This window comes from Bufo bufo, chromosome 2 (assembly GCF_905171765.1).
Source record: "Bufo bufo chromosome 2, aBufBuf1.1, whole genome shotgun sequence".
Classification (NCBI taxonomy): Eukaryota; Metazoa; Chordata; class Amphibia; order Anura; family Bufonidae; genus Bufo; species Bufo bufo.
This window is the reverse complement of record NC_053390.1, coordinates 121,702,285-121,716,480: the sequence shown is the minus strand read 5'-3', so window position 1 is coordinate 121,716,480 and position 14,196 is coordinate 121,702,285. Positions and strand designations below refer to the sequence as shown.

General features: G+C 43.7%; 1 protein-coding gene across 2 annotated transcripts in view; it reads right to left on the bottom strand.

Moving 5' to 3' along the window:
* Window positions 1-14,196, bottom strand: part of RASGRF2 (Ras protein specific guanine nucleotide releasing factor 2) — a 394,559-nt gene that overhangs the window by 37,903 nt on the left and 342,460 nt on the right. For both annotated transcript variants that reach the window (XM_040421496.1, XM_040421497.1), the window contains one exon: window positions 5,019-5,125. In XM_040421496.1, the coding sequence (XP_040277430.1) occupies window positions 5,019-5,125 (107 nt within the window). The remainder of the gene's footprint in view (window positions 1-5,018; window positions 5,126-14,196) is intronic.

The following is a 14,196-nucleotide window of genomic DNA, read 5'->3' as shown; positions in this document are numbered from 1 at the left end:
TGGCAGCAGCATCAGGAGGATACCACAGATTGTCAAGGTGACAGTGTGGAGATGGCAGTAGCAGCATCAGGAGACTACAGAGTGGCAAGTTGACAGTGTTGAGATGGCAGCAGCAGCATCAGGAGACTACAGAGTGGCAAGGTGACAGTGTTGAGATGGCAGCAGCATCAGGAGAATACCACAGATTGGCAAGGTGACATAGTGTGAAGATGGTGGCAGCAGCATTGAGATGATACCACAGAGTGGCAAGGTGACATAATGTGGAGATGGCAGTAGCAGCAGCAGCATCAGGAGACCACAGAGTGGCAAGGTGACATCGTGTGGAGATGGCAGCAGCAGCAGGAAGATACCACATATTGGCAAGGTGACATAGTGTGGAGATGGCAGTAGCATCAGGAGACCACAGAGTGGCAAGGTGACAGTCTGGAGACGGCAGTAGCATCAGGAGACCACAGAGTGGCAATGAGACATAGTGTGGAGATGGCAGCAGCAGCAGGAAGATACCACATATTGGCAAGGTGACATAGTGTGGAGATGGCAGTAGCATCAGGAGACCACAGAGTGGCAAGGTGACAGTCTGGAGACGGCAGTAGCATCAGGAGACCACAGAGTGGCAATGAGACATAGTGTGGAGATGGCAGCAGCAGCAGGAAGATACCACAGATTGGCAAGGTGACATAGTGTGGAGATGGCAGTAGCATCAGGAGACCACAGAGTGGCAAGGTGACATAGTCTGGAGACGGCAGTAGCAGCAGCATCAGGATTACACAGAGTGGCAAGGTGACATAGTGTGGAGATGACAGTAGCAGCAGCAGCATCAGGAGGATACCACAGAGTGGCAAGGTGACAGTGTGGAGATGGCAGCAGCAGCATCAGGATACCACACATGGTGACGCTGCATATGTTGATGTAGGACTGTGGTGCCAACATTGGCACCTTGGCCATGCTTCACCTTCTGCCCACATCTTCTACATAAGGCCATGTTAACCTCATCCGGCGGCTTAACAAAAAACTGCCACATAACCGAATAGGTGATTTTCCCCCCAACAGTCCGCACTGACAGACTGCCGCCGCTGCTTCCGTGAACCCCTGCACCACTACTTGCTGGGCAGGTAGGCTGCTGCGAAGCAGGTGGTCTACCCTGGGCACGTTTGGCTCCCGACCTCCCACTGCTGCCACCTTGACTCCCACCATGCTTTCAACACATATAACCGCCGACGTGAACTGAGAATATATTTTTCTTTTTGTACTGAAATAAGCCACTAAACGCTTTCAACACATATAACCGCTGAAGAGAACTGAGAATATATTTTTCTTTTTGTACTGAAATTGCCCACTAAATGCTTTCAACACAAATAACCGCCGAAGTGAACTTAGAATATAATTTTTCTTTTTGTACTGAAATACAAAATAACATATATAATCGCCACACTGACTGACTGCTACCGCCAATGCTTCTGTGAACCCCTGCACCACTACTTCCCGGGCAGGTAGGCTGGTGCAAAGTAGGTGGTCTACCCCGGGCACGTTTGGCTCCCGACCTCCCTTGCTGCCACTCTGCTGACTCCCAGCCATGCTTTCAACACATATAACCGCCGACATGAACTGAGAATGTATTTTTCTTTTTGTACTGAAATAGGCCACTAAACACTTTCGCCACAAATAACTGCAACAGTGAAGTGCATAATTTTTTTTTTCTGTACTGAAAATGGCAACTAAAGTCTTTCATCACAAATAAATGCAACAGTGAAGTGTGTATATTTTTTTTCTTTTTGTAATGAAATAGGCCACTAAACGCTTTCACCCAATATATAGTAACTGCAGAAGTGAAATGCGTATATATTTTTCCTTTTTGTACTGAAATAGGCCACCAAACTCTTTCTACACAAATAACTGCAGAAGCGAAATGCGTATATATTTTTCTTTTTCCACAGATCTAAACCACCAAAAGGCTTTTCAACATAGCACTTGCACCCCCAATAACCAGAACAAATTGCTGGAATGCCTATCCCCAAATAATGTTTCCCTGCACTTGTAAATCGCTTTTTTTTCCACAATGAGGTTTTTCTAGCACTGTCCCAAGCGACTTCAGACGTCTCTCCCTGCACTAAGATGCTGTGAAATGATTCCTCCCTATCCTTTCCCTGCACTTGTAAATCGCTTTTCTGGCACTGTCGCTAGCGCCTTCTGACGTCTCTCCCTGCACTATGATGCTGTGAAATGATTCCTTCCTATCCTTTCACTGCACTTATAAATAGTTTTTACCTTTTTCACAATGAGGTTTTTCCTATTGCTGTCCCTAGCGCCTTCTCACGTCTGTGCCTGCACTCAGAATGCTGGAAAATGTCTGACTCTAAGATGGCTGCTGTATTTATAGGCTTACAGGGCTGGCTGGCTGCTGATTGGCTGCATGCATAGCATTATGGGTCAGTCCGCCTTCCCAGAATTCCTTGGCCCATGTCCTCACACGTGTAGCCGCCATTTTAGGAAAAATTGTGATTCGTTACCACGAAGCGCAAGGAAATTCGCATTCGTTGCGAATCGAATTTTTCCTGAAATTCGGATCGAATTCCACTTCGTCTGATTCGATTCGCTCATCTCTAATTACTATGAATGAACGCCTTCCCCGATCTCCGCAGGGGGAAGGTGTTCAAACCCGTGAAGTATGTGATTCATCTGACCACGGCATCTGAGAGATTAAATTTCTGCGATTGGCATTACCGCCAGTCGCGGACATTAGCCACGGGTGTCTGCTGTATGAAACAGCAGACATCCGGTAGCTATGGCTCGTGCTCCACTCCAGAGCGGGCGCCATCTTTAAAGACCCGACGTACATGTACGACGGATGACGTGAAGAGGTTAAACAATACATTCTTACTAAATACAAATCAGAAAAAAAAGGTTTGGCACTAGTGGCGTAACTAGAAATGACTGGGCCCCACAACAAATTTTTGAACGGGCCCCACAATCATACACATTTTAGTCCATATTGATCGTTACAGTTGTTCAAACTGGCCAAACATGATCAATTGAATTGGGTAATAGATAAAAGATCTTTCTGGGAATGTTCTTTCAAATATCTTTAGTCCATGGACGATCTTTCTTTGAGTAAAACATCTTCTGTCCGACTTTCAGACAAAAATTTCAAACACGTCTTTTCCGTTATTTTCAGATGATAATGGTCTGTGGTTAGTTAGGTAAAACGATCGTCTATTGTTAAAGGATAACTGTCATATTTTTTTTAATTTGCTAGTTTTTTAGAGCTAGGCATGTATACCTGAGTAAGTCTGTCAATGATTGCCAAAAGATCTGTAATTACCTTATAATAACAGTTTTCATTAATGTCTCCTGTCCCTTTCCACTGCTCCCTTAAAAGACTATTGCTATGGCTTGTCTGTCTCTGGCTAGGAAGACAGAGGGGCGGTCCTTCACACTGCATGCCTGCATTAGGCTTCAGAGTGAGGAGGCGTGTCTCTCAGTAATCCAATCTGATTGGCTGGCAGGGAGCTGCTGGCTACAGAAAGTTTGTATGTGACCCGAGGGAATGTAGTTTTGGCCTCAGAGAACTGGCAGAGGAGCCATCTTCAAAACAGCCATAATTAAGGGGAAAACTCAAGGAAAACAGTGGTAAGTGAAGAAACTAAAGATGGCTTTGTGCATAATGCTGCTGCAGCAGTAACATATGCTAAAATAGTTTTTTGGATGAAAATATGAGTTATCCTTTAAATTTCACCCAATAAACAATCATTTTACTTGAAAACATCCAATTTGATCAACCTTACGCTAATGTGGTACATTAAAAGGAGATGTCTTGTGCTGGTTCTTTGTCCATTACTGTGTCAGGGCCTGGGCCCATCTGAGTCTGAGCATATGTATTTTACAAAGTTTTTTAATTTTCTCATATTTGTTACAGGTGTAGGAATTTTAGGGAAATGTGCAAATATGGACCCCTTTAATTCTATTCTTAAAGCGTTATCCAATACCATTAACAGCCCCCCCCCCCCCCCATGTGCCGGGCCCCTCACAGGGAATATACTTACCCCGCTCCCCTTCTGGTCATCGCACCGCCGCTGCTGCTTCTCCCCATGCATCATTTAAAACATCCGGTGTCAGGGGGGAGCAGCCAATGGCAGGCGGGGATAGTAACAGAACCCTATAACAGAATTCCATAACGCAAATGTAGTAGTATGTCTGGGATCTGAATTAACTGGAGAACCATATCAAGGGTCTGAATTTATTGTAGAATCATGTCTGGGGACTTACTAATTTTTGGAATGTGTCTAAGACCTGAATAATTGTCTTGAGCCACTTGTTAATTAATTTTAGCGGTGTGGTCTGGTGTCTGATCTCAACATCATCGACTCTGTCTGGGATTACATGAAGCAACAGAAGGATTTGAACAAGCCTACTTTCCACAGAAGATCTGTGGTTAGTTCTCCAAGATGTTTGGAATAAGCTCCCTGCCGAGTTCCTCAGGGACTTTAACTCAAACAAGAAGAGCAGTGTTAGGCGGTGTCATGGTGGAGAAATGGCACAACGAACTGAGTGGTTCTGCCCATGGTGCAACAAAAACCTTGAAGAAGCATTTGTCTGGATATGAACAAGAAAGGTATGGTTATGTTTCGGGCACCGAGCCTACATGGTGGTACTTTGATTTTGGAGGTGGCAGACTCCCTTTAACAAGACAACATCTTTACTATTGGTGTTCTGGTTGGACAGTCACCCTGGTAAGTGGACCCTTACTAAAACGACCCCTGCTATAGAGCATTTCATGATCCTGTCCATGTCTGTTCATCATCATCAGATGCAAGGTCCTATATCTGGAATTAATACTCACTAGTCAGAAGCAACATGTCTGTTCATCATCATCAGATGCAATGTCCTATATCTGGAATTAATACTCACTAGTCAGAAGCAAATTTTTTAATGGAATCTCAAAGGTTCTGGTTGCTAAGCTCAATGCAACATTTAGTTATGCTTCTATACAAAAACTACAGATCCAGTGGTCCAGTAAATACCTGTGAATGCTTTGACACCCAGTGACGAAGAACATTCAAAACCCGGTTTGTAGCTGCCCTGCGAATTATGAACTCTTTGTCGCACATCCTTTCCATATTGTTGAAGCCTTTAGAAAGAAGGGGACAAAAAAACAAAACGTCACAGGTAACACGTAATGGACTACAAGTAAAACAGCATTCATCTCAAGAATGAAAGGCTGTGCTCAGACACTTCCATCTAAGGTCACACTTACAAATAATACAATTTCATGTTGTAGTCTGGAAGGCAAAGCGGCTGTACAATGTTCAATTTAATTAGAAGAATTGCCTGCTACATCCACAATACAGACTGAGATCTAGGAGCAATTGACCTATGCTGCACGGGGATTTAGAATTAATTTCCCTAGCTGCTGTAGGCAATAGAATATTTTGGTAACAAAATGATTTTTTAAATGGTTACTACTAGTTTTAGCAAAAAAATAAATAAAAAAAATAAAAAAATTATATATATATATATATATATATATACACATAAAATGAAATAGGCAATGTCAAAAGCATACTTAGACAAAAACGATGAGATCCAAAGGGCTGTTTACAAGAGCCAATGATCGGCCAAGCGGTTGTTTGTAGGAATATTTGTTCCCGATGACTGCCCCATGTAAATGGCCTGACGACCTGCCTTCAAATGTGCCAACCATCGTTTATTGGCCAATCGCATCACAAAAATTATCGCTTGTCAGCAGCACATCACTGCTGACAACAAGGTAAAGAAAAGTTCACAGAAATTATTGTAAGTAGCGAAAGTTCAGGCTATTATTCTCCTGCGTGAAGGTCCTTAAAGGGGTTATGCCATGATTGATGTAAAACATGAAAATCAAAAATTATATTGTACATGATAATCTGTTTCTAACATAGCTAGAACCAGACCTGTACCTCACATGGATCCAGAAATCTCCAATTGTTCCACTAGATTATCTTCAGCCTGGCAGCTCAGGGGCATGTTCTTTCTGCTGCAGCTTTCTCCCTGTAACTGCCACAGATTGCCACAGAACATATGGCTGGTGGCAGTTGAAGATTTAAACTAAGCACGATCGATCAACTCAGTGAGACGGACAAAAAAAATAAGGAAAACAGCAAACAGCAGGTGGCGCTATACACATAAATTTTATTGAATAGCTCACTGACTATACTACATTTTTAATTACATTCAGTTACAAAAGTATTCAGAGCCAGGTGCTGGTTTAAAAACTATAGAATATGTTTCATGACACAACCCCTTTAACCACTTCAGCCCCCCTAGCTTAAACACCCTTAATGACCAGGCCACTTTTTACACTTCTGACCTACACTACCAAATGAATTTTACCTCCTTTTCTTCTCACTAATAGAGCTTTCATTTGGTGGTATTTCATTGCTGCTGACATTTTTACTTTTTTTGTTATTAATCGAAATTTAACGATTTTTTTGCAAAAAAATGTCATTTTTCACTTTCAGTTGTAAAATTTTGCAAAAAAAACGACATCCATATATACATTTTTCTCAAAATTTATTTTTCTACATGTCTTTGATAAAAAAAAATGTTTGGGTAAAAAAAAAATGGTTTGGGTAAAAGTTATAGCGTTTACAAACTATGGTACAAAAATGTGAATTTCCGCTTTTTGAAGCAGCTCTGACTTTCTGAGCACCTGTCATGTTTCCTGAGGTTCTACAATGGCCAGACAGTACAAACACCCCACAAATGACCCCATTTCGCAAAGTAGACACCCTAAGGTATTCGCTGATGGGCATAGTGAGTTCATAGAACTTTTTATTTTTTGTCACAAGTTAGCGGAAAATGATGATTTTTTTTTGTTTTCTTACAAAGTCTCATATTCCACTAACTTGTGACAAAAAATAAAAACTTCTATGAACTCACTATGCCCATCAGCGAATACCTTGGGGTGTCTTCTTTCCAAAATGGGGTCACTTGGGTAGTTATACTGCCCTGGCATTCTAGGGGCCCTAACGTGTGATAAGTAGTTTGAAATCAAAATGTGTAAAAAATGGCCGGTGAAATCCGAAAGGTGCTCTTTGGAATGTGGGCCCCTTTGCCCACCTAGGCTGCAAAAAAGTGTCACACATGTGGTATCGCCGTATTCAGGAGAAGTTGGGCAATGTGTTTTGGGGTGTCTTTTTACATATACTCATGCTGGGTGAGAGAAATATCTCGGCAAAAGACAACTTTTCCCATTTTTTATACAAAGTTGGCATTTGACCAAGATATTTATCTCACCCAGCATGGGTATATGTAAAATGACACCCCAAAACACATTGCCCAACTTCTCCCGAGTACGGCGATACCAGATGTGTGACACTTTTTTGCAGCCTAGATGCGCAAAGGGGTCCACATTCCTTTTATGAGGGCATTTTTAGACATTTGGATCCCAGACTTCTTCTCACGCTTTAGGGCCCCTAGAATGCCAGGGCAGTATAAATACCCCACATGTGACCCCATTTTGGAAAGAAGACACCCCAAGGTATTCAATGAGGGGCATGGCGAGTTCATAGAATTTTTCTTTTTTTTTGGCACAAGTTAGCGGAAATTGATATATATTTTTTTCTCACAAAGTCTCCCTTTCCACTAACTTGGGACAAAAATTTCAATCTTTCATGGACTCAATATGCCCCTCACGGAATACCTTGGGGTGTCTTCTTTCCGAAATGGGGTCACATGTGGGGTATTTATACTACCCTGGAATTCTAGGGGCCCTAAAGCGTGAGAAGAAGTCTGGAATATAAATGTCAAAAAAATTTTACGCATTTGGATTCCGTGAGGGGTATGGTGAGTTCATGTGAGATTTTATTTTTTTGACACAAGTTAGTGGAATATGAGACTTTGTAAGAAAAAAAAATATAATTTCCGCTAACTTGGGCCAAAAAAATGTCTGAATGCAGCCTTACAGGGGGGTGATCAATGACAGGGGGGTGATCAGGGAGTCTATATGGGGTGATCACCCCCCTGTCATTGATCACCCCCCTGTCAGGCTCCATTCAGATGTCCGTATGTGTTTTGCGGATCCGATCCATGTATCAGTGGATCCGTAAAAATCATACGGACATCTGAATGCAGCCTTACAGGGGGGTGATCAATGACAGGGGGGTGATCAATGACAGGGGGGTGATCAGGGAGTCTATATGGGGTGATCACCCCCCTGTCATTGATCACCCCCCTATAAGCCTCCATTCAGATGTCCGTATGTGTTTTGCGGATCCGATCCATGTATCAGTGGATCCGTAAAAATCATACGGACATCTGAATGCAGCCTTACAGGGGGGTGATCAATGACAGGGGGGTGATCAATGACAGGGGGGTGATCAGGGAGTCTATATGGGATGATCACCCCCCTTTCATTGATCACCCTCCTATAAGGCTCCATTCAGATGTCCGTATGTGTTTTGCGGATCCGATCCATGTATCAGTGGATCCGTAAAAATCATACGGACATCTGAATGCAGCCTTACAGGGGGGTGATCAATGACAGGGGGGTGATCAATGACAGGGGGGTGATCAGGGAGTCCATATGGGGTGATCACCCCCCTGTAAGGCTCCATTCAGACGCCTGTATGTGTTTTGCGGATCCGATCTATGTATCCGTGGATCCGTAAAAAACATACGGACATCTGAATGCAGCCTTACAGGGGGGTGATCAATGACAGAGGGGTGATCAGGGAGTCTATATGGGGTGATCACCCCCGTCATTGATCACCCCCCTGTAAGGCTCCATTCAGACGTCCGTATGTGTTTTGCGGATCCGATCCATGTACCCGTGGATCCGTAAAAAACATACGGACATCTGAATGCAGCCTGACAGGGGGGTGATCAATGACAGGGGGGTGATCAGGGAGTCTATATGGGGTGATCACCCCCGTCATTAATCACCCCCCTGTAAGGCTCCATTCAGATGTCCGTATGTGTTTTGCGGATCCGATCCATGTATCAGTGGATCCGTAAAAATCATACGGACGTCTGAATGGAGCCTTACAGGGGGGTGATCAATGACAGGGGGGTGATCAATGACAGGGGGGTGATCAGGGAGTCTATATGGGATGATCAGGGGTGATCAGTGGTTCATAAGGGGTTAATAAGTGACAGAGGGGGGTGTAGTGTAGTGGTGCTTGGTGCTACATATTACTGAGCTACCTGTGTCCTCTGGTGGTTGATCCAAACAAAAGGGACCACCAGAGGACCAGGTAGCAGGTATATTAGACGGTGTTATCAAAACAGCGTCTAATATACCTGTTAGGGGTTAAAAAAATCGCATCTCCAGCCTGCCAGTGAACGATCGCCGCTGGCAGGCTGGAGATCCACTCGCTTACCTTCCGATCCTGTGTGCGCGCGTTCACAGGAAATCTCGGCTATCGCGAGAGGACGCGTATATGCGTCCACCCAGAAGAGCAGGGCCGCCGCCAGGACGCAATCCTGTGTATGGCGGTCCTGAGCAGGCCACCTCAGCCCCTATAGCTTAAACACCCTTAATGACCAGGCCACTTTTTACACTTCTGACCTATACAACTTTCACCGTTTATTGCTCGGTCATGCAACTTACCACCCAAATGAATTTTACCTCCTTTTCTTCTCACTAATAGAGCTTTCATTTGGTGGTATTTCATTGCTGCTGACATTTTTACTTTTTTTGTTATTAATCGAAATTTAACGATTTTTTTGCAAAAAAATGACATTTTTCACTTTCAGTTGTAAAATTTTGCAAAAAAAACGACATCCATATATAAATTTTTCTCTAAATTTATTGTTCTACATGTCTTTGATTAAAAAAAAATGTTTGGGTAAAAAAAAAAAATGGTTTGGGTAAAAGTTATAGCGTTTACAAACTATGGTACAAAAATGTGAATTTCCGCCCGCTTTTTGAAGCAGCTCTGACTTTCTGAGCACCTGTCATGTTTCCTGAGGTTCTACAATGCCCAGACAGTACAAACACCCCACAAATGACCCCATTTCGGAATGTAGACACCCTAAGGTATTCGCTGATGGGCATAGTGAGTTCATAGAACTTTTTATTTTTTGTCACAAGTTAGTGGAAAATGATGATTTTTTTTTTTTCTTACAAAGTCTCATATTCCACTAACTTGTGACAAAAAAATAAAAACTTTTATGAACTCACTATGCCCATCAGCGAATACCTTGGGGTGTCTTCTTTCCAAAATGGGGTCACTTGTGGGGTAGTTATACTGCCCTGGCATTCTAGGGGCCCAAATGTGTGGTAAGTAGTTTGAAATCAAAATGTGTAAAAAATGACCGGTGAAATCCGAAAGGTGCTCTTTGGAATGTGGGCCCCTTTGCCCACCTAGGCTGCAAAAAAGTGTCACACATCTGGTATCTCCGTACTCCGGAGAAGTTGGGCAATATGTTTTGGGGTGTCATTTTACATATACCCATGCTGGGTGAGAGAAATATCTTGGCAAAAGACAACTTTTCCCATTTTTTTATACAAAGTTGGCATTTGACCAAGATATTTATCTCACCCAGCATGGGTATATGTAAAATGACACGCCAAAACACATTGCCCAACTTCTCCTGAGTACGGAGATACCAGATGTGTGACACTTTTTTGCAGCCTAGGTGGGCAAAGGGGCCCACATTCCAAAGAGCACCTTTCGGATTTCACCGGCCATTTTGATTTCAAACTACTTAGCACACATTTGGGCCCCTAGAATGCCAGGGCAGTATAACTAGCCCACAAGTGACCCCATTTTGGAAAGAAGACACCCCAAGGTATTCGCTGATGGGCATAGTGAGTTCATAAAAGTTTTTATTTTTTGCCACAAGTTAGTGGAATATGAGACTTTGTAAGAAAAAAATAAAAATAAAAAAATCATCATTTTCCGCTAACTTGTGACAAAAAATATAAAATTCTAGGAACTCTCCATGCCCCTCACGGAATACCTTGGGGTGTCTTCGTTCCAAAATGGGGTCACTTGTGGGGTAGTTATACTGCCCTGGCATTTTCCAGGGGCCTTAATGTGTGGTAAGTAGGTAAATGACCTGTGAAATCCTAAAGGTGCTCTTTGGAATGTGGGCCCCTTTGCCCACCTAGGCTGCAAAAAAGTGTCACACATGTGGTATCGCCGTATTCAGGAGAAGTTGGGCAATGTGTTTTGGGGTGTCTTTTTACATATACTCATGCTGGGTGAGAGAAATATCTCGGCAAAAGACAACTTTTCCCATTTTTTATACAAAGTTGGCATTTGACCAAGATATTTATCTCACCCAGCATGGGTATATGTAAAATGACACCCCAAAACACATTGCCCAACTTCTCCTGAGTACGGCAATACCAGATGTGTGACACTTTTTTGCAGCCTAGATTCGCAAAGGGGCCCACATTCCTTTTATGAGGGAATTTTTAGACATTTGGATCCCAGACTTCTTCTCACTCTTTAGGGCCCCTAAAATGCCAGGGCAGTATAAATACCCCACATGTGACCCCATTTTGGAAAGAAGACACCCCAAAGTATTCAATGAGGGGCACGGCGAGTTCATAGAAAAAAAAATTTTTGGGCACAAGTTAGCGGAAATTGATTATTTTTTTTTTTTCTCACAAAGTCTCCCTTTCCGCTAACTTGGGACAAAAATTTCAATCTTTCATGGACTCAATGTGCCCCTCACGGAATACCTGGGGGTGTCTTCTTTCCGAAATGGGGTCACATGTGGGGTATTTATACTGCCCTGGCATTCTAGGGGCCCTAAAGCGTGAGAAGAAGTCTGGAATATAAATGTCTAAAAATTTTACGTATTTGGATTCCGTGAGGGGTATGGTGAGTTCATGTGAGATTTTATTTTTTGACACAAGTTAGTGGAATATGAGACTTTGTAAGAAAAAAAATATATATTTCCGCTAACTTGGGCCAAAAAATGGTCTGAATGGAGCCTTACAGGGGGGTGATCAATGACAGGGGGGTGATCAATGACAGGGGGGTGATCAGGGAGTCTATATGGGGTGATCACCCCCCTGTCATTGATCACCCCCCTGTAAGGCTCCATTCAGACATCCGTATGTGTTTTGCGGATCCCATCCATGTATCCGTGGATCCGTAAAAAACATACGGACATCTGAATGCAGCCTTACAGGGGGGTGATCAATGACAGGGGGGTGATCAATGACAGGGGGGGTCATCAGGGAGTCTATATGGGGTGATCACCCCCCTGTCATTGATCACCCCCCTATAAGCCTCCATTCAGATGTCCGTATGTGTTTTGCGGATCCGATCCATGTATCAGTGGATCCGTAAAAATCATGCGGACGTCTGAATGGAGCCTTACAGGGGAGTGATCAATGACAGGGGGGTGATCAATGACAGGGGGGTGATCAGGGAGTCTATATGGGGTGATCACCCCCGTCATTGATCACCCCCCTGTAAGGCTCCATTCAGACGTCCGCATGATTTTTACGGATCCGATCCATGTAGCAGTGGATCCGTAAAAATCATGCGGACGTCTGAATGGAGCCTTACAGGGGAGTGATCAATGACAGGGGGGTGATCAATGACAGGGGGGTGATCAGGGAGTCTATATGGGGTGATCACCCCCGTCATTGATCACCCCCCTGTAAGGCTCCATTCAGACGTCCGCATGATTTTTGCGGATCCGTAAAAATCATGCGGACGTCTGAATGGAGCCTTACAGGGGAGTGATCAATGACAGGGGGGTGATCAGGGAGTCTATATGGGGTGATCAGTGGTTCATAAGGGGTTAATAAGTGACGGGGGGGGTGTAGTGTAGTGGTGTTTGGTGCTACTTTACTGAGCTACCTGTGTCCTCTGGTGGTCGATCCAAGCAAAAGGGACCACCAGAGGACCAGGTAGCAGGTATATTAGACGCTGTTATCAAAACAGCGTCTAATATACCTGTTAGGGGTTAAAAAAATCGCATCTCCAGCCTGCCAGCGAACGATCGCCGCTGGCAGGCTGGAGATCCACTCTCTAACCTTCCGATCCTGTGAACGCGCGCGCCTGTGTGCGCGCGTTCACAGGAAATCTCGCGTCTCGCGAGATGACGCATATATGATTGACTCTGCGCAGGGCTGCCGCCTCCGGAACGCGATCCTGCGTTAGGCGGTCCGGAGGCGGTTAAAGGGAATCTGTCACCGGCAATCTCCCTATCAAACTGCTTGCATAGACACATAGCTGTGTTTCAACTGATTAAAACACTGGTATTATTTTGTTGAATTGAGGCTCCTTTCTCGAGTTACTAGAGATACTTTTTTTTTATATGCAAATTATGCCTTTGGTGCAATGAGGGTGTTACCTGTGCTCTTTTTACACCCAAGCTCCATTCTTTCTGTGGCCTGCTCCTTCCACGATGCTTTGCCACTGCCTGGCCCTGCCAATCATAGCAGCATGGAAGGGGCTGGCCACAGGAAGGAGCAGAACATGTGTGCAACATGAGCAATAGTGACTCCATCATTGTACCAAAGGACCCAATTTGCATATTAAGGAAAAGTATCATAACTCACGAACGGAGCCTCGGATCAACCAAAGAAAAACAGCGTTTTAATCAAGTGAACCACAACTATGTGTCTATGCAAGCAGATAGGCAGGTCGCTGGGGACAGATTCCCTTTAAGACTAAACTGTTCCCATAATCAAAAATCAAAGACAGCTGACAGATTGGAGACTAGTGCTTATGTGGACAAAGTTTAAGCCCTTTTTGACCATTGCTGTACATGTATGACAGAAATCCAGAGTTTAAAAATGGTACTTGCTCTTGAGCAGAGCAGGCGTCACAGCTGCAGGTTTCTGCTGCTTTAAAGAGCAGACACTCAGGGCTAATGGCTGTGATCGGCGACAACACAGATCGCATACATAACTCCTCAGATGCCTGCGTGGCTCCTCCTTTCCCCATAATAAAAATAAAGATTTTGTACCGCTCCATCCCAAAACACACGTACTATTAAAATATAAACATATGCAGGGTAAATGCTGTAATGGGAAAAAATACCAAAATCGCTTATTCATCACTTTTTCGTCACTTCCCAAAATTGATTTTAAAGGGATCAAAAAGTCATATACACACTGCCAAATGGCATACATAATAAGAAGAAATGTTCCCATTAAAAATGAGCCCCCACAGAACTCCATAGAGCTGTAAAAAAAAAAGTTATGGGTGTCAGAATATAGTGATACAAAAAACAATAAAAAAA